At 39.9% G+C, this 25,782-nt stretch overlaps 1 protein-coding gene across 4 annotated transcripts in view; it reads left to right on the top strand.

Moving 5' to 3' along the window:
• CPEB2 (cytoplasmic polyadenylation element binding protein 2) overlaps window positions 1-25,782 on the top strand; it is a 70,025-nt gene that overhangs the window by 39,134 nt on the left and 5,109 nt on the right. For 2 of the 4 annotated variants that reach the window (XM_079991580.1, XM_079991579.1), the window contains exons 5-10: window positions 6,154-6,177; window positions 13,497-13,667; window positions 15,724-15,813; window positions 17,400-17,518; window positions 19,974-20,088; window positions 22,111-22,292. In XM_079991580.1, coding sequence (XP_079847706.1) covers window positions 6,154-6,177; window positions 13,497-13,667; window positions 15,724-15,813; window positions 17,400-17,518; window positions 19,974-20,088; window positions 22,111-22,292 — 701 coding nt within the window. The remainder of the gene's footprint in view (window positions 1-6,153; window positions 6,178-13,496; window positions 13,668-15,723; window positions 15,814-17,399; window positions 17,519-19,973; window positions 20,089-22,110; window positions 22,293-25,782) is intronic. The other 2 variants (XM_079991582.1, XM_079991581.1) reach the window with 1 other exon arrangement.

Genomic DNA, 25,782 nt, shown 5'->3' with positions numbered 1-25,782 from the left:
TGTTGTTGTTGTTGTTGTTTTAATAAATATGTGGTATCATATTTTTTTTTCTTGACATGCACTCTAATATGTGATAAAATGCTGGACACCTTAAGTAAGGCTTTTCGTATGTGTTTGTGTTACTTATTTATATTTCCCTTACCAAAGTAGCACTCAAGATAGGTAAATGGAAAAGCTGGTAAATTGATAATCTTATTAGTAAAAAAGATGGGAATAAATTTCTGTGAGCTATAGAATCGCATCACTATAGTTTTCTTCTCTACTTCTCCACATGTTTCAGAGTTTATATTTAAGATTTCTGGTGCAGGTGTGTTGTTTATACATCTCGAACCATTTAAATATTTGCAATTTTTGTGAGTGTGTGTATTCTTTAAGAACAATAAATCGATGTTTGCATACTACGAAAACTTGCTAGTTATTTGTAGAATACACTGACTAGAAATTGTAATGAAGTAGAATAGAAAATCTCAGTGCAATGTGCTTCTTTGACCCATAATAATAAAAGATTCTAGCCCCATAATCACAAGATCACTACAGAGTGCAAACTTAAAAGGTGTTTGTTTTTAAGTGAGAAACTTTAGACATATTCCTGAAGTTAGTTTTCTGTGATGACTTAGCTAGGTGATGTGTGTATGAGTAATCTAGATTTTAAGGTGTGTAATTATACAAAATTGATGACTTCACAGACTTAACAGCAATGTAAAACAGGACATTAGAAGCTTAAGAGCAATAATACCACCATATTTTTTAAAAGGTAGAGTCCCCACCACACCCCAAAGAGAATACTTCAAAGACAGGAGCAAATTTTTAATGACCTCTTTGAAATAGCACTATTTCATATTTACAACCTCCTTCCCTAAATATGTACTTTAGCATACAATTGAGAAATAGATGAGCTTCTCTCAATTTACCTCTTGGTAATATGTGTTTGCTCTACATTATGAATGTTCTGGTAGTTATAAAACCCCTGACAATAATTTCAGATGCAGGGCTAAGATTTTTTTTTGTGTGAATATTGCTGACTTTATTCTTGCATTTGTAAAATGTGAAATTCTTGCACTTCTAAATATAGAACAGAAAACTCTTTAACATTTCTGCTACATTGCAAGCAGATACCTGCAGCTTTCTGTTCTGGATAGAATGTGGAAACATCTTTTCATATAGTTCTTGACAGATAAATACACAATGGAGGCGATAGGGTTAAACAGTTCTTGTCTTCCTTCTTTGCTGAGCAAGTGAGACACAGGATGCGTTTTCCTTGGCCCTTCCCAACCTTTGAAGAAAGCATGGCATCTTATGGCCCCACAAACACTTGTGTGACAACCAAGCCATTCAGTAGACTGAGTTGGCCTTATTGCTTGTGCAGCTGAGATTTAGTTACAGAATGTATATACCGCTTAATATAAATAAGTATCTAAACTGTTTACATAAGTCAGAAAAAACCCAACATTAATGTAACAATACAACAATAACATTGAAATTAGACTTTCTAACAATTCAGTAAAAACATATATTTTTATATTGTAAGTAAAACTGAAAAGAATTTAAAAGCTAGGATTTGGAGTTCAGGAAAGCTTGGCTAAACGAATATTAGAAAGGTGTTACTATCAAAGACCTGCTCCCATTTTGTTACCAAGTAACAATCCACTGATTGTGGAATGCCCAGCAGAATCTCCTCAGAGGACTTTAAAGCTTGGGTTTGCTGGGGAAGGTGGTCAACTAGGTACCCAGGTTTCAAGTTGTTTGGGGCTTTAAATGTTAGCAAACGGACCTTGAACCTAACTAGGTGGCTAATATTCAGCCAGGGCATATCTTTCAGAACTGTTGTCCTACTGAGCACCCTATCAGCTGTATTTTGCTCTAGCTGCAGCTTCCAAAAAAAGTGTAAGGATAGCCCCACATGTAGTACATTACAATAGACTAATTGTGAGATCAGGGTCAGGCATGCCAAGTGGTGAGGGCAGAACTACCACTATCCTCTTGATTACCTTGCTTAGAAAAGGTGTAGTTATTTTTTAAGGTAGTTATTTTTTAAGGAGAGCTTTCACCATCATCTCTTCCAAGACAATGTGGACCACTCTGTCATGCTCTGAATCCACCCAATCATTTTGCCATGGCTAGTACATGACCTAGAAGGGCAAGGGTCAAAAGAGTATAAGATTTGCTGCACAGCTGTGGGTGGCAGGTGTCAGCAACTAAAACTGATCCCACAAGAAGGTTCATTAGACATATCAACAGACACTGAATCAACAGCAGCATTCAAGTCTGCAATTTTATCCTCAAAGTGACTCAAAAAATGGCACAGTGGGCTTCCAATGTCTCTAAAACTGAGTTCATAGGGATACTACTCATAAATGTTCTGCTGGACAGATACTTGAGGGCATGATGGAGGCAGCAAAGAAGGTTGCCCTTGCTGCTGCACAGCAAGCCCAATTATGTACTCTTATGCCCTTCCAACCTAAAGCACTCCAGTTGTCTCCTGTTCTGTCTCATTGCCAGGAGAGGTCTCCAGTAAACCAAGCAGCAGTCCAAGGCTTACAGTGTCTTGACGCCACCCTGGTGCTGTTGTGTAAACAGCTGTTCCTCTCAAGATGACTTAGGTCATGAAAGCTTATGCCTTAATACAGTAAGAGTTTAAGGACTCAGCTATAGAGCTGCAAACAAAATGTTTTAAGTGTGTTTTAGTGCAATATACAATGTGACACTACATCGCAATGGTGAGCCTTATGGAAAATTTGATGTATTTTTAAAAATGCTTTTTTTAAAAAAGAAAGCATTTTCAGAATGGTTTTTTTTATATGTGTGTAGCTTCCACCTAAGTCCATCAGTTTGGTTTATTGTTTAGCAAGCAGCCATTACACACATAAAATAATAATAACAGGAATACTGCTACTAATAAACATTTCTACTCCCTGACCCCTAGCGGATACATCATTTCCCATTCCCCCCTCAAGTTTTGTTACACGAAATATGTAAAGCCTTAACAAGAAATCTAGATGTTCTAAAGGATATAGCTCTCTCAACATCAGACAGCAAAAAACAGGTATTTGCAAGAGATGGCCTACCCCTCTGCGATCTTAGCAATGGGTGGATGTAACTGTTTCTGAGATCGTCATAGAAAGGGCACGCAAGGAGCACATGAGTTATGTCTTCTATTGATATAGAGTTGCAGCCAAATATGTAAGAGTTTAAGGTACCAAAAGGCTGATAGTTGTTTTTTTACTCCATGGTGAGATGCTGGATGATATTTTTGCAGATGCCCTGCATCCTGTGCGACTGTCAGTAAATATGCAGCTGGCTTGGTTGAGCAGTTTTTAGAAGCCATATGGACTGTTTATTCCTCTGTGTCAGTCAAGGTGAAATTCTTTAGCATTCATCATTTGTCTCTACTGCTTTAAGGGCGTCACAGCAGTCTTCTCTGTAGCAGATTGCATTAGTCATGTCAAAGTGCTGCCATGGTAATTGGTGGCTTCATCGTGGAGTCTGAAGTACCATTTGTCAGAATCCACCACCACAGCCTTCTAGTGCTACCACAACAAATTATAAGTTATTTTCCTTCTTATTTTGCAATTAGGCTCATTTGAGTGCTTTCCACAACCTGCTGCATGTGGTCATACTTGATAATACAGCTGTACTTAGGCTTTGTGAGTAAATGTGGCTGGGGAGGTGAGGCAGTAGTATATTGATGGTGGCGCTAAGCTCATCAGGTTGGGGTAGGGTGGTGGCAGCAGCAACGTTAAGGAAGCTCGGTGGTGGTGGTGGTGGTAGCAGCTCCACAGTGAATCCAGAGCTGCCCTGACCTTGCCCCACTCTCCCTTTGTATCAACAAGTACATTGCTGCTGCCCTGGGAGGATGCCACATTTCCAGTCTGCCAGAGGAGGATTTCTCTATTTTGAAGACTTTTATGTGCATGTATACATACATACCGTATTTTTCGTCCCATAGGACACACCTAATTTTTTTGGGGGGGAAATAAAGGGAAAAAAATTTCCCTTTATTTCCCCCCCCCCAACCAGGTCAGGGAACAGCGGGATGGCGGCGCTGCGCCTCCACGCTGTCCCCCAAGCTTGTGGGGCTGGCCGATGTCTGCCCGGCGCGCGGGGCACTCTGCTTCAGGGCACTTCGCGGCCGGGCGGCAGGCTGCTATCCGCAGCGTGGGGAGCCCCGCAGGAACTCCCGCAGGGCTCCCCATGCTGCGGATGTCTGCCCAGTGCGCGGGACGCTCTGCTTCAGGGCATCCCTCGCGCCGGGCAACAGGCTGCTATCCGCAGCCTAGGAGCCCTGCGGGAACTCCCGCGGGCTCTCCAGGCTTGCTGATAGCTTCCTGAAGCCTGGAGAGCGAGAGAGGTCGGTGCGCACCGACCCCTCTCACTCTCCAAGCTTCAGCGAAAGCCTGTATTCGCCCCATAGGACACACACAAATTTCCCCTTCATTTTTGGAGGGGGAAAAGTGTGTCCTATAGGGCGAAAAATACGGTATATAAAACCCTGGTACATTATTGTACCATTATTGTTTAGGGAAGCTTTTAATGTATGACGCAGTATTGTATTTTAATATTTTGTTGGAAGCCACCCAGAATGGCAGGGGGAAAACCAGCCAGATGGGCAGGTATAAATTATTATTATTATTATTATTATTATTATTATTATTATTATTATATTTTAGATCCAATGGAAATATAAGTTTTGTTCTATCTGTAGTTTGAACAATTATTTTAGCTAATTGTTTTGTTTTTCTACAATTGTTAGGTAAGTACGCTTGTACTTGGATGATAATCTTTGGAAAGAAACAGCATACATGTATGGTTGATGATATTGGAGGGGGAGACTTTTTGCGCAGGGGGTGATAGCTGACAGGAGTGAAGTCAATGTAGTAAGAATCCATTGAACTTTGTTTGAGGATGGCATGTAAATACTAAGAAATGCAAGCAAACAAGTAGCTGTAAACCATGGTTTACCTGTTGGGCTCATACTGTGGCTAAGGTCCTAAAATATGACTACCTCAAGCCATTACTTGACGCCTGAATTGAACCACATGAGCCATTCCCATACAGTCAGCTGTTTGCACTGTGAATGCTGCTCTTATGTTTAATTCTCTAATATTTTAATGAATGTTTTAAATTTTGTGTATTGTATATTTTTATTCTCTGGAAGACCCATATGAGGTGAAAAAGCTGTGTGTGTGTGTGTGTGTGTGAGAGAGAGAGAGAGAGAGAGAGAGAGAGAGAGAGTGCATGCACAGCATATGCTAGTTCTTCTGTGCTAGAGTAGCTGGAAATAGGAGTTAGGGCTAGAATGACTTTTAGTCCATAAGCAGCTCCCTTATCCAAAGTCAGATGACCTGGCTCTATTACTGACACAGACAGGCAGTGGCATTCCAAGGTTTCCATACCTATACATGATACTTTTCCACACTTTTAAAAATCGGAGAGAACAGAGTCTGGCACAATAATGTCATGTGGCTATTTGTGGCCAGAGTAGAGGGCCCAGGACTTCTATTACAGCTATATGTGAAACACTCTGAGCCTTTAAACTGCAAAAAAGTCAGCAGTGATTCTGTCACACTTGAGTTACCAGGCAAAGGGGTTTTTTTTTTTTTTTACTTATCTGCAAGACTAATCTAAGATCAAAAGGAGTCTTTTGTTTGAGACAAAAGCCTTTGAGTTAATTTTCTTCCAGCTGTTTTCATGGCAAATAAAGGTCATAGCTTATAGTATTTGTATTACCACTGCAAAAGAAGTACAAAATGTCCCGAGAGTCAGGACATTTCTCAGATTCATTTGCATATTTCTACACTGGAAAGAATCAAAGTGCTCTCTGTTAAGAGTAAAGCTCTGTTCATCTTGTTTATACTCCATCCTGAAAGCTGAAAATGGGAAACACAGTTTTAAAATATTTACACGCAGTGTGTGATATTTGTTACAACTAATACGATCAGAATTTATAAGGCATTAAAATATTAAAATTTAAATAGAATTATCCAAACCATTTTCATACTTGCATAGGAAGTGTCTCTGGTGCTCATTATCAAATGAAAGTAAAAATGCACATCATAAACAAACACTGCAGACTAAATTTGGTATACACACAAATCACTTACATTATATTTGTATTTCCAAATGTTTTACCATTTGTCCTTTGTTTACATGCAGCAAGGAGTTATGGGCGAAGACGAGGTAATTCCCTTCTGTTTCCTATAATAAATCTAATGCTGATTGGGGTTAGACTGGCTGTTATTCTGATAATTACTCCAAATCAGTGATTCTGAAGATGCCATTTACTTCTCATTGAAGTTGGTGGTAAACTAACAATTGATTTTTAATAATAGATTGTTCCTTTCATTTTGCATGACCACACTTCAGCAAAATCTTTATCTGCTTTAGATACTGATTTTAGTATTATCTAAATGTTGATGCTTGATTTCCCTCCCTCCTTATTCACATTCTTGTTTATAATAAATACTTCCTGAATAGGCTTATTAAAAAACACACCTTCCCCTCCTAAAAATGTTGTTTCATTCCATCTGCAAGTTTCAGATTCAATATACAGTTTTATATAGACTAAAACAACTCTTAGAAGCATAGCTCCACATCTAGTGGTTCAGATCTCAAACCATGACTCTCAGATATACTCAGCTTAAATGACTTATTAATAGGGTAAATATTAATTTCACGGCCGAGTGCCTGGGTCATGAAGGAAAATAGTTTGGTGCCATGTAAAGGAAAGGCTAAGACCACCTGTCTCTAGAGAGAGAATGATCATGAATGGATCACAGATGATCATGGATGGATTTTGATTACATTTGGTTAATCAGATTTCCAACCATGGGGATTGGAGCAAGTCCCTCATGAAACTGTATATTTGGACCTAGTAACTGGGTTTGAATTGTCCAGGCTACATAATATTAAGGTTAGATTATTGTAATGCATAATGGGGAGGCTACTGTTGTTTTACCCCCTGCTTTTGAAGTGTTCTGGCTTGGCCTGCCTTGAAACAGTGAGACAAGATAAACTCTAAACTGAAGTATTGAAACGAATGTATTTTGGAGTCATGATAAGAAAAGAATAGCCTTCTCAAAGCGGACCATGGACTACAGCAAAAGAGAATGTAATTGCTGATGCTGAGAAGGTCCATATCTGAAATTTTAACCAGTTTTGCAACACTGGAAAGCCATGGTTATCTCAAGCAATGCTATATGTACTTTCCTGTAAATATAGCACTAAAATAAAATGTGTTCTGTGGGACTCATTGCTTGAGACACATAAGTGATTTCCACTATCTAATGGCAATGGGCATTGGTAAATAATATATTGATTTAAATTAAGAGAAATATGGGGAAACACCACAGCAAAGAGATTCTTGTCACCATGACCCAAAATCCACAATGGGGCAATACAGTTATTAGGACCAAGTGAACCATCATAAAATACTGAGAAAGTGATTGACTTCTCAAACATCTCCATCAGGCTAAGGTCTAACAATATAACATGGGAGGGAAAAGAGAAAAGGTTGGTGTGATGTTAATGGCATGATACCTTCATATTTTAACTGCCGCAAGATGGTTTACAGAAGGAAGTGCACAGACTTAGTTAGATTAGTCTCTGTTAGATGCTGAATGGACCTTCAGATTTATGTTCTTTATATATTTCATAGGTTTTTAGCCCACTTTTTAGGCACCACTGCCTCCCAATCTCGTTTGCAACTGTGCATAAATATACCCATAGAATCAAGCAATAAAATCATTTAAAAATACACAGTTACATCCAAAAATATACAAACCATATAACAAATTAAAAATAATCTAGCTCAGTCAGCAAAATGAGCATCCAATTTACAGATCCTAGATTAGCCCTCAAAGATCACAAAAATGAGTCTTCAAGGCTCATTTAAAAGTAGCGATATCTTGCTTTGAATCAAGTTCCATAATTAGCTGCTGAAAAGGCCTGTTTCCATGTGCCTATTTTTTTTAATAGGTACGTGTCTGAAAAGGGCCTCTGAAGTAGATCTTAATGAACAGATAGGTAGATCAAGTGCAAAGTAGCCCTTAAAGTAACTTACTTTCAAGCTGTTTAGGGCTTCAAAGGTCATCACCAGTGGTGACGCACTGGTAACCAGTGCAGCTGGCACAATTTTGGTGAAAATGTTCCATCCACCTGGGCCCAATGAGTAGTCAAGACAGCCACATTTTGTACCTGTTGACGTTTTTGAACAGTCTTCAAAGGCAACCCCTTATATAGAGTATCATAGTAGCCTAACCTGGAAGTCACTAGTGCATGTATAGCTGTGGCAAAGGTATGTTACCTCTATATAAGTTCATAGTTGGTGTTCCAGTGGGAGATGGGGAAAAGTGTCCCCGGTCACCACGAAGCCAAATTGGGTAGCATTGCCTTCTTGTTTTGGAGCATATGTAGCATTCCAGAATGTAAACTCCCATATTTAGGTGGCTGAAAATCATAACCTGCAGTTTCAGGTGCTCTCACCTGGGCAGCTAAATTTGATATTCTCCAAGATACATAAAATGCATATGTATCCATGGTTACATATTTTTCAGTGGCTCACTGTATTGGATAGAACCAACACATCCTCATTAATTCCACATAACTTACTGAAAGGACCAAGAAATTCGGTGGTATCCATGTCAGCACACATACCACTCTGCACAGAATCCAGATGAAACTCGTGTGTTAAATCTCTGATACTATATTATTTCTGATAGCTATTGCTTGGCCCACACTTTGCAAATCAAAGGTGAAATACACAAAGCTACCAATAATCCTTATAGGTCATCCACTTCCTTACCAGGGTGCCATTTTGTAGCTGGCTAATTTGTTCCAAATACTTGGAGGTGAGTGAGTGGGTGGGTGCCAACCACTATCATTTGGGAAGCTTTGTGCATATTGGCTGGTGAACATGTATGCTTGCGCGCGTGCGTGCGCACACACACACACACACACACACACCTGTCTCAGTAATATCCAACACCACGGAGGCAAACTTACACTTTGTCTTCTCCCTCCTGTGTTCTCTTAAAATGTTGCTCTGAAGGTTCCCCCAACCCTCTGGAGCAGATTTTAGGGACACATTGGTGGGGGTGGGGGCTGCAGAAAGGAGTGCAGGAGGAGGAACCCTCACCACGTAAATGGAAGTCTGCCCTGCTTGTGCACAGACAGCATTAGATAGCACCCTGTTTCCAATGGAGGATGTTTCTTTGTTAATATGTAGTGATGAAAGATGTTACGTATGCAAAAGAGAGAACTTTTGACTCTCATCCTGCCCTTTGCACTTCACTTTGTGGTGTTTTCTTAATTATGTGGGTGTTGTTGCTATGACAACATGAGCTTTTTGGGTTAAGAGGCTAACAGCATGTTAAATGTTCTTTTCTCCTGCTTTGTGGAGTTGGCATTCGTATCAGTTCACCATAGTTTGATTCAGATTCTTTTGGTTTGGTTATAATTCTTCCGTTCCTTTTTCAAATATTTCTCTCCTCTAGGGCAAAAGTGCATCTTTCCACTACCTCTTTTAGGATGGTGGCCTGCATAGTCTTGCAAGGAACCTCATGATAACATGACTCCACAATCATGAAATTGCATCCTAAGTCTTTGGTTTGGTTTGTTTAAAATATTTTTGGTCTGACTATCAGCCTTCCAGGTTGCTCACAATTTCATATGAAAATAATAGATATGGTATAAATAACAGTAAAATAATGACAAATGAGACATCTCCAGCAGCAAATTAAGTAACTGTTTTTTCCTGGTGCCTAACCATCAAGTTTGGTGAATAGGTATCGGGGAGTGTGGTCTTCAAAACAACAAGAAAGTACCAAGAAGTTGCTCTTCTTACTCCTAGGGTGGGGGAATGAAGAACCAGGTCTTCAGCAGATAGTTTAGCAGCCATAAGGGAATAGATATCATGGTCCATGGCCTCATGGAACTTTATAGGTCAAAACCAATTGTCCCTGGCCATGAACTGGTAGCTATGAAAGATCTTCATTTACAGGTGAAGTATATTCATTTCTAGATGTCCTAGCAAACAACCTAGCAACTGCATTCTGAATTATTTGTGGCCCCCAAACAATAGTTAACTACAGTACTTCAGCTTGGATGTTGCCAAGGCATAAGTGACTCTAGCTAGGCACATTTCTTTATTAAAGATTGTAACTGGCATATCCTAGCAGCCAAAACACTTCATCCCATCTAAAACATCTACATATAATCTGCAATGCCCGATTTTAAGGCATCACACAAATTGTGGACCAGATTATTTAATAGGAGTAGAACCCCATCCAGGGCAGACCACCCTTTTTATTTTCTGGTCAATTCACACCAACAAACATTACTTTTGGTATATCTTAGTTTTATCTAGTTTGAGTCTTGGTTTATTACACCATTACTAACTCCAAACACCTGTTCTGAATATTCACAACCCCACTTGGATTGGATTTGAAAGAGAAATGCAGGTGTCTTCTGTATAATACTTACTATGCTTTATTCCAAATCTCCAAATGACCTCATTTGGTGGTTTTATGTTAAATAGCCTGGGGAACTCTTAACATAAGCATCATAGGGCAGGCCAACTGTCTACCACCACCTTTTTCTTTACTTGAAAGATTTTTTTAAAAAAAAACAGACAGGGATGGGCTCCCTCTGTCTCTCTTCCTGTGTAGATCTTTCATAAGGGTGGCCCGACTTGAAAGTCACACTGAAATTGGTTTGGATAATCAGCTTCATCTAGGATTTCTGGAGCTAAATTGTTACTAACTGCTGGAGAGACTCCCTGGGGGAAAAGTTATCAGTGAACAGTCAATTGTTACCAAAATCATCAGTGGCCAAAAACAGCTTCTACAGGAGTGCCTCATAACTGTTGCCATCAAGGCAACCAAAATTTGGTTCATTTCTCAGTGAAGCATTCATTGTCTCCTGGACCCAGCCAATCATCCTCTTTACCCTGTCCAGCCAAGATGTACAAAGGTTGAGTGCACACGTGTAAGTCACACCCCTCCAAGCACCGTGTCAGCATCCTTGGCCTCACTAATGGAAACCTATCCAAGCAGAAGTAACTCACGCTCTCATGGAAGCAGCTCTTTTTGCACTGAAAACAATGTGGAGCCCATATTAAAGGCCATCTGATTGTTTCACTCTGTGAAATTCCTTCACAAATAAGTCACAGTGAGATACTTTGCTATTTAAATACTCAGAAACGAGTCTGGATAAATTTCATTTACATACAATATTTCCCCTTCCCTCTTTTTTGAAAACCACCACCACTTTGTGTATGTTTATTTCCTTAAAGGAGGCATTCCGAGCATAATGAGTTCATAGGCAATCTGTAGGAAAAAAGAAGGACAACAATACCAAACAAAACAAAAAGGCATACCTTGGCAGGTACTAAAAAATGAGTACTTTATTTAGAAAAGCATTCCTAAGTTCTGTTATGGCAAACACATTTTGAGTATGACATCTTCTCATCAGAGACAGTACTTTCCTTCTGAATAAGACGTTCCTTTGTATTTTGGGAGTGCTCTCTGAAAAGACAAAGAAACTTCTCATTCCGGATACAAGAAGTATCTACTGCCTCTGGTGACGAGATGTCATATTCAGAATGTGTTAGCCATAATAACGGAGCATAGGAATGCTTTTGTAAATATTGTGTGGTAGCCGACATCCTTGTACAGATGGAATGAGTTTGTTGGACACCACCCAATGAATAATATTTTTTTCAGCACCTGGTGAGCATTGTCTCGTTTGTTTGGTTGCTGTTTCGTGTTTTTGTTTCCAAGCAAACTCCTGTCTGGTTGCTGAGCCTCAGTGCCAATCAGGTGCTTTCACACCATAGCTGAATTAAAATTTGTTTCAGTCACAAAAGCTTTCCCAATAAACTGAGAAAAATCTACTCTGAAATACCATTTTCTTCTGTAGTTTCCTCTGAACCAGTCAGTTAGGCATCTATGCCCAGTTTCATTGGAACATAGGAGATTTAGCAATATGTATGACATCCCTCTGGTTTTATGTGCAGTTTGACAATTGCTGGCAAGTGGAACATATTGGACTGTTTACTTGCTAGTTTTTAGGAAGTTTTCATATTAAAATTAATTTTCTGCTGTCTGAAGCACCAATACTTATTAATTTCTTACTTTTTTTAAAAAAATAATTTTATTAAACAATTTATAAATAACATTTTGCTGCTTCAGAAATCCCAGAATCGTTTTTTTAACTGTGACGTGTGTAGATGTGGTTGCACTCAAGTGGAATGCACGTAAGTGGGTGTGGGTGTATGTAATCCTACTAAAGGTCCCATCTGGATATCAAGTAATCTTTTATAAAAAGTAGCTGCAATTCCTTTTTCTCCTACCCTGGTAAAATATTACTGCAAATTCAAAGCTAGTTAGCGCCCTGCAAGCATCGGTTCAACAACAGAATGAGCAGGCTGACCTTTATGTACCCAGCCAAGCTCTTACTACCCAAATCTGTTCTATTGTAACTGGAGAGCAATGCCCACTAAAAGAAATCTCTTAAACAAACTGTCCTTTTTATCCTAGTTAATGTTTTGCTTCAGTATAACAGCAACTAGGCCTGGATAGTATTTCAAAGGGATTAATGGAGAACAAACCAGGGAAAGACAGGACTGCTATGAATTCTATATTGTAAGCGTGGCTTTTGTAAATGGATTCTGTATTTGTTTGAGCAAGCGAGTTCCACATTGGTTAAAATGGTAATCCCACAATGGATCGCAGCCTGAACTCTGAAGCACCAATATTGTAACAGTTCTAATTATATTTATTCAAAAGAATATAGTTTTATTAAAGCAACACATTAATCTTTTGCTTTACTTTTGAAATTTGCTTTCCTTAAATATTTTAAAATTGGCAAAAATGATTTTTTGGTATTTGAAAACATAATTCCTTTAATCTTTATTTCTTTCTTTCTTTCTTTCTTTCTTTCTTTCTTTCTTTCGCATTGCAGAATTGGCATTGTATAGTGCATTAAAACACTTCACTTATGTGAACTTAGTAATCCTTATGGCAGCTTTATAGGGATGTCTATTATTGTCTTCAGCTTGCAGGTGAGAATGCTGATTGTGAGAGATAGTAGCATGCCCAAGGCTACTAAGAGTCCAACTGCATGATACATAAAATTTGTGAATACATATTTCACATACAGGCAATGACTGTTTTATACTTATCCAAGTCTGCGACTGCGCATGTGTTCATTCCACGACCTGGAAGTGGCCAGAAAAGGGGGCAAGGCAGAACGTAACCCCCATGCAAAAAAACCATACCTATTTTTAAACACAGGGAGGTGTGCGTGTCAGAATTGGGACTATGCCGTGTAGCAGGTGTGTTTTTAACTTTTTCCTCCCGTATCATGGTCCCAAAGCTACTGATCTCCAGCGTGAAGTTTTCAATGACATCTAGTCTGACCATTAGAGGTTTGAATAAAGAATCCATAAATAACACTGAATTCTGTTCTCTCTTTCTCTCCCCCCCCCCCCCCCACAGGACGTTCTTCCCTCTTTCCAATAGATGATGGCTTACTGGATGATGGTCATAGTGACCAAGTAGGCGTGTTGAATTCACCTACATGCTATTCTGCTCATCAGAATGGAGAACGGATAGAACGTTTCTCTCGGAAGGTGTTTGTTGGTGGTCTTCCTCCAGATATTGATGAAGGTGAATTGCTCGATTGGGGGTGGGTCTTGGAAAAACCAAATAGATATGGAATTGATACTGCAATCCTATATGCATTTGCCTGGAAGTAAGCTTTACTGAAATCAGTAAGATTAACTTCAAAGTAAACTTTATAGAACATGGTCCACTCTCCCAAAGGAATAAACCACCCTTAGTCTCTTGCCTCTAGAAGGTAGCAGGGCAAGCTTGCCCCTTCCAAGAGCAGGAATGCAATTGGTACAAACAGTTTAAAAATAAAGCATTGCTGCTTTTGTATTGTCTTTCCATGTTTTTGAAAGATATATCAATAAAAGTATGTCTATAAGAGTTTGGTTTTCACGGCTCTGAAAAGCTAGTTTAATTATAGTTTCATATTTTAAATAAGTGAGGCCAAAAAAGCTTTGAAAACGGGCACCTCGTTTCAAGTGGGTCCCAAACCCCCCTTAAAATGGGGTCTATCCTCCCTGCCAATTCCTTCTTTAACCTTTACAATCAACCCCCTCAAATCCTCTTCCTTTGCAAAGTCTGCAACTAGCCTGCCGGACTATGGGCTCCTCTTCACTTCCGCTTGTCCCATTCCTAGAAAGCACAGTAAGTTTTCTGCTTGTCCCATGCTTTGTAGACATGGTTTTTCATTTGTCCCGCCACTTTCCCTGGGAAAACCCATACTTTACCAATGAAACAAACATGCATCGATCCATAGAAAAACGAATTGATATTTGTTCCAATTTAATGGTAAACAGAAGTGGGCTTTCCTGGGGGAAGTGGTGGGGGAAGCGTAGCTGTCACAAACTCCATACAGTACTCCTGCGCTCAGGAGCATTGTCTCAAGCTCCTGCCAGTGTGGTCTACTGTGAGCCGCCTCTACCTTCAGTTTCCCATCTCTCTTTTACAAAGGCAAGTAGATGCTTTTACTCGTGAGAGGTCGATGGGCTTCTGTGTGTGGAAAACCATCCGGGGATTTGCAAGCAATCATTTCAAATGCAATGTTCAAAGATTGTTCAACGGGAATGTTTAGTAAACCCAAATGGTTCCATGGAAGAGAGTTCACACAGGACTACTTTCAGTGTGAGCCATTTAAAATTACATTATGTTAAAGGTAAGGAGTGTGGTGGAGTCTCCTTCTTTGGAGGTCTTTAAGCAGAGGCTTGACAACCATATGTCAGGAGTGCTCTGATGGTGTTTCCTGCTTGGCAGGGGGTTGGACTCGATGGCCCTTGCGGTCTCTTCCAACTCTATGATTCTATGATTCTAGGTAAAGGACCCCTGACCATTAGGTCCAGTAGCGAACGACTCTGGGGTTGTGCGCTCATCTCGCTTTGTAGGCCGAGGGAGCCGGCGTTTGTCCACAGACAGCTTCCAGGTCATGTGGCCAGCATGACTAAGCCCAACAAATACACAAAATGTAACCGGCTGTGCATTCACATTAACAATTCTCTTCTGTATTTTTATCACAGTATCAAATACTTCTCTTGCACATATTCAACACATAAAGTATAACAATGTAAACAGAAGTCCCAATAGATCAGTTCATTCATAGAGTCCAAATATCTGCTAGTTTCTGTTCCACATATGTCTTTGTATGTTCATAAAATCCAAATGGAAGCTTACTACAGTTCCACAGAATCTTGACAAGGATTTCCGGAATAATGCCTTGTTTCGCCCTCCTGGGCTTCATCAATTGTATTTTACATAACGCTACGTTTGATGTTGTTCAGCATGACTAAGCCGCTTCTGGTGAACCAGAGCAGCGCACGGAAACACCATTTATCTTCCCGCCCGTGTGGTACCTAGTTATCTACTTGCACTTCGTGCTTTCGAACTGCTAGGTGGGCAGGAGCTGGAACTGAGCAGCGGGAGCTCACCCCGTTGTGGAGATTCGAACCGCTGACCTTCTGATCGGCAAGCCCTGGGCTCTGTGGTTTAGACCACAGTGCCACCCACGTCCCCTACATTACGTTAAGACTTAATTAAATGGTTCACAAGTAGTTGTGGAAAATGTTAAGAAAGGAAATGCAGGCCAATACATTTACTCAATTATTTGCATCAATTTTTTTAGATGAAATTACTGCTAGCTTCAGACGATTTGGACCTCTGGTCGTTGACTGGCCTCACAAAGCAGAAAGTAAATCCTACTTTCCACCTAAAGGTATTGCATTTCTGAGTTCTTCACTCCATATAAGGCAGTTTTTGAAGAGACTTGAAGCTCGTTCACACATGTGAGCCATGCTTCCCTCTATTCTTTATCTGTACATGATTGTGTGGTGACTTGGGCAGTACACATAACAAAGTGCAGCATCCATTACTGTATTTATAGTAGCTAGAGAAAAGTGTCAACACACTTGTGGAAGTGCCTACTGATGACTGCAGTTAGTCTCAATATGTAGCCCAGTTCATCATATAGTTTCTCCACAAATTTACATACAGACACTGTTTCCAGTTTGTGAACTAGCCCTCAAAGCCTGTATATCATTTCTCTGTATGAGAGGTAACACTGCATGCTGCTATGGGAGCAGGAGCAAGGTGTATTTCATTCCTTACCAGAATAAAGTGACGGTCTTATGTCATACGAAATTAAATTACTTTCCTTACTTTTAATACACCACATGACAAACAGAAGCCATGCTCCTACTCAAACAAAACCAAATTTATTTGTAGTACACCCAAAAAGTAAAGGTAAGTATATTCGCTCATAAGAAAAAATCCAAAACCAATATTAGGACCTTTGTTAGGTAAACTAAAATGTCGCAAAATAGTGTGCTTGCTTTCAAACCCTCCTGATGGGGAGCTCAGGTATCCATCTCTACAGCTGATCAGTAGCTATGGACTATATTCTTAAAACATAGTGGTACCTTGGATGTCAAACTTAATCTGTCCTGGGAGTCCGTTCAAATCTCAGAACTGTTTGAAAACCAAGGTGCATCTTCTGATTGACTGCAGGAGCTTTCTGCACTCAATTGGAAAGTGCGTAAGCCCCATCGGACATTCAGCTTCCCAAAAACATTCAGAACGCTCACTTCTGGGTTTGTGGCGTTTGGGAGCCAAAATGTCCAAGTACCAAGGCATTCAACAACCAAGGTACGGCTGTATCAGGCCCTGGAAATAGCTATTCCCAAAGGCGCCATAGTCCACTCAGGGTGACATCCAGCCACTTCTGCAGCATATAGAAGTTCTCTGTAGAGACAGTTTACAAGGGAGTCCCATTGAAGTGTTTCATCCATTTACTGAACATTATTAGATGGAAGAGAATGAATGAGTCAACACAGCCTTTGAAATAAGCATTATGGAAGGCAGCTTCAGTGTTGTTGGTATCTGCCCTATTATAGTACAGTATGTACTACTTTTCTAATATGTAAACAGAGGAAGTAAAAATGTGAAATTACCTTGTGAATTCCCTCTCAATGGTTCTGAGGTGGGGCAGTCTAGCCACCCTAAAAAGAAAACTCAGAAAAGGCAGAGTATGTGTTGCTTGAGAGCCTACTCTCTTCAGTTGTTCACTATCCAGAAGTTTTAAAACATGGCCTGGGATCTCATCAGGTAGCTTCAATGCTGGTATGAAAACTTTGCAGGTTCCCATTTTCCTGAACACCCACCTGAAACAGTGGAGTGTTGGATAGCAGTGCAAGGGAAACTCCTGTATGCGCATGGAAACATACATATGGAGTCCTTTGGTTTTTGGTCATACTTAAGAATGTCTCAACGATACTCAAGCCTTTTTCCCTCTGTGCTGTTCAGGTTATGCATTCCTTCTTTTCCAAGAGGAGACCTCTGTTCAAGCACTGATTGATGCCTGCATTGAAGAAGATGGAAAGCTTTATCTGTGTGTTTCCAGCCCTACTATCAAGGATAAGCCAGTAAGTGAACCTAACATGGCTAACTGTCATTGTATGAAGGCTGCTTCCAAGAGGATGGTGATGAAAATAGCTAGAAGCAAGTTGTTACTTAGGGCCAGCATTTAATGTGTCTGTTTTTCCCCCTTCAACAATAGCAGTGGTGGAGGGTTAGCAGGATCGCTGCTGCAGGGAAGAAGGTTAATCCTCCTCAGATCCCTGCAGTGGTTCTGCTAGAATTTTCATAACTGTTTTGATCCTTGGACCCAAACATCTGGATATATTCAGTTGATATAAAAAGCTCAGTACCTTGAATATTGAAAGACAGCAACTAAACAAGTTGATTTTATCAGGGCTCTCCAATTACAGTGAAGTAACACATCAACCCTGTTCTTGTCTGTTCTGTGCTCTTTGGTAGTTCTGCTAGAGGTGCTTGCATGCAAAATGCTGCATGTTCAAGTCCTTCTGGTTCTGCCCCTGCCACATGCCGCTACATGTTAAACATGCAGCATGTTAAATCAGATTTGTATTTAGTTCCTGACAAAAAAGACTGGAACTGTTTATATATTTTTTTCATTCAACACCATTCCTTAGTTGTCTACACTTATCCTTCTGAGATCCTTTCAATCAAATGTAAAGGTGCCTAGCTCTAAATATCCTGCACCAATCCTTCTGAAATTTAGCAGTACAGTGGTACCTCGGTTTAAGTACTTAATTTGTTCTGGAGGTCCGTTCTTAACCTGAAGCACCACTTTAGCTAATGGGGCCTCCTGTTGCCGCCGCGCTGCCGGAGCATGATTTCTGTTCTCATCCTGAAGCAAAGTTCTTAACCCGAGGTACTATTTCTGGGTTAGCGGAGTCTGTAACCTGAAGCATATGTAACCTGAAGCGTATGTAACCCGAGGTACCACTGTATTTATCTCCTCGGAACGAGCTACTATGCTAGCAAATTTCATCTAATATGGCAAAAAAGAAATAAAAAATTATAGAGGGTTATTTTTAAAATTAATACTTTAAAAGCACCCTGTACCTGTTAGTCTGTAGTTTGTCAGGTTTTGTTCACTGAGATGGGACCAGTGTGAACCAGTGTGATGTATAGTGGTTTGAATATTGTACTAGGACCTGGGAGTCCCAAGGTCACTCAACCATGAAACTCGCTGGGTTACCTAAAATGAGAAGGGGGAGACCAAGTATACTATCATCAGCTCCTTGGAGGGAGGGTAGGACATAAATGAAATAACAAAAACAAATAAATATCTCTAAATTTCATTCAGTTCTGTCTAAAATAGAAGAATGTGGGGCTATTCATTGATTTCTCCATTATAGTCAGTGAGGAGAGACAAAGGCTCAGGTTTTCTAAACCAAAGGTCTGATTTGAACCCAGTTGAAGCCAAATTAAATCATTTTTTACAGCACCAAATCAGGGCTCAAACCAAATCTTATAGCCATTGCATACCCCTTGGTTACTGTTTTCAAAGCTTAAAAAGGTAAAGGACCCCTGACAGTTAAGTCCAGTCGCGAATGACTCTGGGGTTGCGGTGCTCATCTCGTTTTACTGGCCGAGGGAGCCGGCGTTTGTCCGCAGACAGTTTTTCCGGGTCATGTGGCCAGCATGACTAAGCCGCTTCTGGCAAAACCAGAGCAGCGCATGGAAACGCCGTTTACCTTCCCGCCGGAGCAGTACCTATTTACCTACTTACACTTTGTTATGCTTTCAAACTGCTAGGTTGGCAGAAGCTTGGACTGAGCAACAGGAGCTCACCCCGTCACAGGGATTCGAACCGCCGATCTTCCGATTGGCAAGCCCTAGGCTCAGTGGTTTAGACCACAGCGCCACCCGCGTCCCTTTCAAAGCTTATACAAGCATTTAAAGCCCTTCATTTCTTAATGATGCCCACAGCTTTGATTGATGGCAGATACTCTCATACCTCCTTGGCACTCCTCTTGTGTATTTGCAGGGCCCCAGATCTTGAGGATCTATTAGTTCTTTCACTTTACTCTGATCCAAAAACCAAATTTCTGGGATCTATTCTGCCTCATCTATATTCCACACCATTCCAGAAAATACCTCCTGTCAGACACCAGTTGTAGGGTAACCCACAAGCTCTCTCTTTTTGCCCTAGCAGCAATGAAAATCCAGGCAAGAATTATTAAGGAGATTGCAATCAACTGCTTTGGAGATGCTCTTGTTTAACCTTAATATATTTTAATAATTAATGTTTTTAATCTGTATTAAATTTTACTCTTTCAATTTGTAAGTTCTATATATGTTACTGTGATTTATGTAGTATTGTGAAGATGTAGGTTTTATGTATGATTCTGGGTAGCACAGTGGTTTTATACAGTATTTTATACTGTTAGGTTTTGTACTGAACCTATTTATATTGCATGTGAATGACCTGTGTCCCAAGCATTAATAAACTACATCTACATCTAGTGAAAACTTTATATGCAAATCTATTCTTTGTTGTTTTAATAGGTCCAGATCCGTCCCTGGAACTTAAGTGATAGTGACTTTGTGATGGATGGTTCTCAGCCTCTTGATCCCCGAAAAACAATTTTTGTTGGTGGTGTCCCCAGGCCATTACGAGCTGGTAAGTATAGTAGAACTGTTAAAGCACTGTAGCAAATTTTAACATTGCACTATCATTGCATTATTTTAAACACACATACCACCCTTGTTCACAAGCTAGCTTAATTGTGGTACAGTACTTTGATTTCAGCCAACAACAGGCCACATAACAAAGACACAAACAGGAAGACCAGACTGTGCAGTAAACTGAGATCCCAGTGTTCTCCTCTAATATGCCATGGCGACACTATTACAGGACATAAGCCACAGCATCAAGAGTTCATATACCTTCTCATCGTTTGAAGTGACATAGGCCATCACCTGCCAGCAATGTTCTTCTGCACTCTGCATAGAACAAACAGATCTATCTCCGTGCAAAAGAATAAGTGGATGCAAATCTGACATTTCGGTAATATCCAGAATTGAGCAGGTGAACAGTTCAGTCTACCAGGAAACTGTGTAACTGACCTCAAGATAACCATTTTTGAACAAAGACAATTGAAAGGGAAACTCCACTGAGAGAATCAGATGGATTAAATTTATTAGGCAAATCAGTTCTGTCACCTATGGCTTGAATCAAGATTATACTTTTTAAAAAAAAAAAAAAAAAAAAGCTACATATGACAGTTAGATTACCAACACCAGGATCCATGTGCTGTTACTTACACTGCCTCATTAATTGGTCACTAACTATTTTCCTTTTATGTAATAGTCACTGCCTGTTCTTTTTGCATTTCATTTACTCCTCTACATTTCCCCCACCCCATCTGTTTGCCTTTTTAGAATTATGCTTCATGTATTAGATGTGGTGCTTTGTGGTCCACAAAAGCTCATGCCATAATAAATTTGTTAATCTTAAAATGCATCAAGTCACATATTGTCAGGTACTGTTAAAGAGCTATTAGTAGGCATTCTCATAAGTGTTTACTAGGGATGTGCTTGTGTCAGTGCTTTTTGGCTGCACCCTGTGGGCCAACTTTGAAAGGTGAACAAGGCAACCCCCTTGTCAATCACTTGGCATCACAATTTACTGATAGGCCACGCCCACCTGTGAAAATCCGGACATCAAAGGTTGAAAGGAGAAGGCTTGCAAGGCCCTCCCCATGCTGATACTTGCAAAAAGCCAAATGGGGAAAACTGGCAGGACAAATTTGGCCCACAGGCTGGATGTTCCCACTCCAATATAGATTAACTCAGAGGAAACAGTAGGTTAAATGTAGTAAATGCATGGATTGGATTAATACAGTTGCTTAGCTATGGATCCTACATATATAATGGATCAAGCGTGCATATCCCCAGTTTCCACACTCTCTCCTTCACATTTGTGGCACAGATGCACTCTACACGGGTTCACTATGCATGAATAACATTGTGTAAAGTAGATCTGCATGTGAATGATGGAATACATATAGCACTTATAACCATGTGAGCTGGCCCTGAACGAAAGCTACTTTGCAGCTCAGCTTTTTTAATAGGTAGTTCTGGGTAAAATAATTGTGTCTTGAAACCAAATCTTCTTTAGTTGGCATGGGTACAAGCACAAGTTTGTACCATAAAGAGTATAGCAAATACCTTGTGGGATCAAAACCACGCAGTCCTAAAACCCTTCTCATCGCTACAGGTTATTGCTAGCAGTTGAACAAAAATAACTGCAACAAAGTGTCTAGACATTTACTTCTGCCTGTAGTAGGCAGCATGAAATGCCACTGGTAAACCTGTCTCCTTTTGTCTGCAAATTGCTATTTGTGCAATACTGTTGCACCACATTGGGTGTTACCCCCCTTCCTAACACAACAGCACTGCAAGCAGGTGTTGCCTGGTGCCCTGGGGACTGTAGCCTTGTACAGTACAAGTTGCCCTTTTGTCCCACCACTGCTAGCTTAACTCTTAATTCTAGGCACTATTTTTGCTATTCAGCAAATCACAGAATCCATGGCTTATGGGTTTTCCCATCCCATAATCCATTATAGTTTATAAATATGTGTCCCATTTAAAGTATATCAACTTAGTTTAATGTTACTGCAATTTTTTTGTTCTTCTGTAGTGGAATTAGCCATGATAATGGACCGTCTGTATGGTGGAGTTTGTTACGCAGGAATTGATACAGATCCTGAACTCAAATATCCAAAAGGTGCTGGGCGAGTTGCTTTTTCCAATCAGCAGAGCTACATTGCTGCTATTAGTGCTCGGTTTGTTCAGCTTCAACATGGTGATATTGATAAACGAGTAAGTTGTATCAAATTAATATCAATCATGACATTGCTGTATTTCATAGCAACTATTATTTTCTATGGGACCAACTGGACAGACTGCATTTTGAAAAGCATATGGGGGTCTAAGCATGGGAGGGGGCACTTTACTTGGGCGCAAAGTCAAAGGGTGTATGTGTGTGCACATGCGCACAGCCTGGGCTGCAAGCCAGTTGCCGTTAAGAAAAACTTATTGCCTAGTGTCTGTGTGGGATGTCAGGATCTTACAAGATGTTAAGATTAACTGGCTCTACTCAAGTGGAGGGTTAATATCCCTCCCATGGTGCCATAGACCTGCTCCAGAGCTTGGAACTGCATTTGCTCTTACACAGTGCTTTTCTTCTAGAAAAATATGTGCTGGTACTCACCATGAAGTTGTTACAGTAAGAGTCACATCTTTTAACCAAAGAAAGAGAGAAGCTGGTACTGCATACCCTTGAGTACCCCCTGAAAAAAGCACTGCTCTTACAAAACACACACACACATGCCAATTATATATCTCCACTGCCCTATCTTTTAATATGTTTCCTGCTACATAGCGTGTTTCCGTCCAATATCATCAACATTTGATTTCAATGAACATGTAGATGATTCCTGAAGCACTCGGCATGTTTTTCCAGAGAGACATTCATTCCAGTGTTCAGTTGGTGAACCTTCAACAACAGCTGGGGAAATTTCCAGTAGGGCAGCAGCCCCTTGCCCTCCCAAAATAAGTCACAGGTCCCTGTCTACTGTCTCCCTGCAGGTTATTCAAGTCAAGCTAGACCTTTCAGTAACATAGCCAAGAGGAGAATAAATCAATCTCCCTATGCAGTAGTTCCAGTTCCTCTGGTTTCTTGAAAACCTCTCTTCTCTCTGAACCATATGGTGCTTATTTTAATTTCTTGTGTATTAGAAGTCACTTTGATGGACACTGAGCCACAAGGTGGTTCATATATGAATAAATGCATGATTCATACAAAAAAGCCAAAAGTGGACAGTCAGTCAGAAATTATCTCTGTCAAGCTTTGATAATTGAATATTTATCTCAAGGGGATTCTTACCTATGTTTTGTGTTCAACCTATATTTGGGCAACATTTGGATTTGATTTCATTATGTAAGAAGTTGTTTAGTGAAAACATTGACTAGCATGACAAGAAGCAAGTCGAAGGCGAGGAGGGGTTGCCACAGTAAGATCTCTGGCAGCAGAGTGCCTGAGATAGATAACGGAAGGTCTTAGTTGGTCTAGATCATCTGATCATGTCAATCAGCAACAAACAGTGACTTAGAAAATCTGGGCAACACAGAGATTTTGGTGCCAGAAAAGCTACACGAAGGTGAAACTGTATCCCGAATACAAGTCTCACCAAACAAGGTTTCCAAAACTTCTGTGTACATTGGCCCCTTGATGAGCTTATAAAATGATTGTCGACCCCAATCCAAATTCTTAGGAATATCTTTGAGAGTTTGAATGGACTGACATGTGTCAAATGCCTACATATGTTTGATCTGTACCTGTTTGTCACACACCTTCACCACACTGATTTTCCATGTATTTGCAAAAATTGAAGGAACAAAGTCCACTTATGTTGAGGAGTATGCTTTTAGGTCTCACACAGGTGGGATTGTATGGACACTGAGTTCAGCAAGGAGTCAGAGCCAGCATGCACAATGCCACCCCCTTCACACACACACACCAGTTCTACTTCGATTGAAAGTCTAAACGTACATAAATCATCATATTGGGAAAGATACACAGGAACAATCAACTTTTGGGGAGTTCTCAGTTTAATTTATTTGTGGGAAACTATTGGTCATCACAGAATACGTCAATTTAAATAAAAGCTGTTTTTAGAAACTTGTAACATCTAGATTTTAAAAGATTTAAATAATATTCAGATATACTAACCTTTTGCAAAATTAGTAAGGATTTCTCAGTGCCCTCCCGCAAGTGCTTTGGGTACATGTGTTGCCAGTGACAAGCTAACAGCCACACCATGTTAACCCAAAAGGGCACCATCTATGTGAAGGCTGCGCATTATGCTGTCTTCTTTTGTAAACCCACCCATGTAATTTGAAATGGATGTTCTTCACATTATATCCGGGTATTTCAAGAATCTTCAGTGTACAAGGTGTAGTTTGAAGTTAAGTCACTTGAAACAAATAACATCTTTTCACAGCTGCATTCTGCTATCAAGGTTTTTACAATGATTCAGTACAGTTTGCAGCAACAGTTTACTTCAACTTTTGTAAACTCTTGGTTTATTCACTGTATAAGGGACAAAAGAGAAACATGAAGTGTCTTCTTTAAAAAAATATGTTGAACTGCTTTTTGTTACGGGGTTCCGATTTCTTCCTTAACACAATCTGTTACAGTTCAGCAGCAAGCACAGGTCTCATGCAAATTAGGCACTGGACCTCTGCCATTTTTCCATTTGGGCAGGTAGATTTGTTGAGGAGGAAAACAGTATGCAAGACTGGTTGGTGTCTCTCTGGCAGCCAGAAAATCCACACTGAACCTTAACAGACACCTTTATAAAAACATGCTGAGAAATAGCTGGCAGTGTTAGAATGAAGATGGTGGGGCTACCAAAGCACCACCAATAAGTAAACAAGAACATATATTGGAAAATTGTTTATTTAAAATGATTTCTTTCAAAAAAAAATCTCAAGGCAATTCACAACAATATAAAAATACATTAAAATACAGCAGCATTTGCAGGGCAGACACAACAAGCTGGCATTAATGAACAGCAAAGGCCTGGGATTATTTTAAGGCTTTTAGCAAATAGAACATAAACACCTCACCCACCTACAATGCTACTGAATCTCTCCTAGAGTGGTCAGGTAAAGAAAATGATCCAGAACTATTTGATGCAACAACAACTCAAGTAAGAAAAGGATAACATCCATCCTACATATTTCTGCTTTGCATATGTAAAATATAACATTTTAATCCTGTATCTTGTTAGGATTTAATTAGCAGAAGTTTTAATAAGATCTCTACATTTCTGACCACTGGTGGAGTCTATTAACACTTTCACATTTAGTCTGCAAGCATAATGTGTGAAAAATCCTCCAGTATCAAATGTAATGTTAACTATATATAGTTCCTTTTGATTCATAAATATTGGTAGTTGAAGAATATCTATGATGTTACTTTCTCAGCTGTTATTTACAGCTGTGACTACATCATCAAGATGGACACAGTTACATTATTTAGTTATCTATTCAAACAATTAATTCACTAAACTCTTTTGGAAAGGTATTTCTATTATAGAATGTGTTCCAGAAAACATGTTTCTTGGACTTAGGAGATGTTTAAATTATTTCATCACCCAAAGACATTTCTATTGGGGGGGGGGAGCATCTGCAATGCAAACACTAAATCAATAAACAATTGTAATTAAGCTGTCAGTTTTGTAATACTTCTAAAAATGTTTTGGTTTTTTTTACCCAAAATTAAAAGGGGAAGTTTTCAAGCAAA

Source organism: Podarcis cretensis (assembly GCF_951804945.1).
Source record: "Podarcis cretensis genome assembly, chromosome: 9".
Classification (NCBI taxonomy): domain Eukaryota; kingdom Metazoa; phylum Chordata; class Lepidosauria; order Squamata; family Lacertidae; genus Podarcis; species Podarcis cretensis.
Note: the sequence above shows the minus strand (reverse complement) of the source record. Positions and strands in the feature narration are given on the sequence as shown.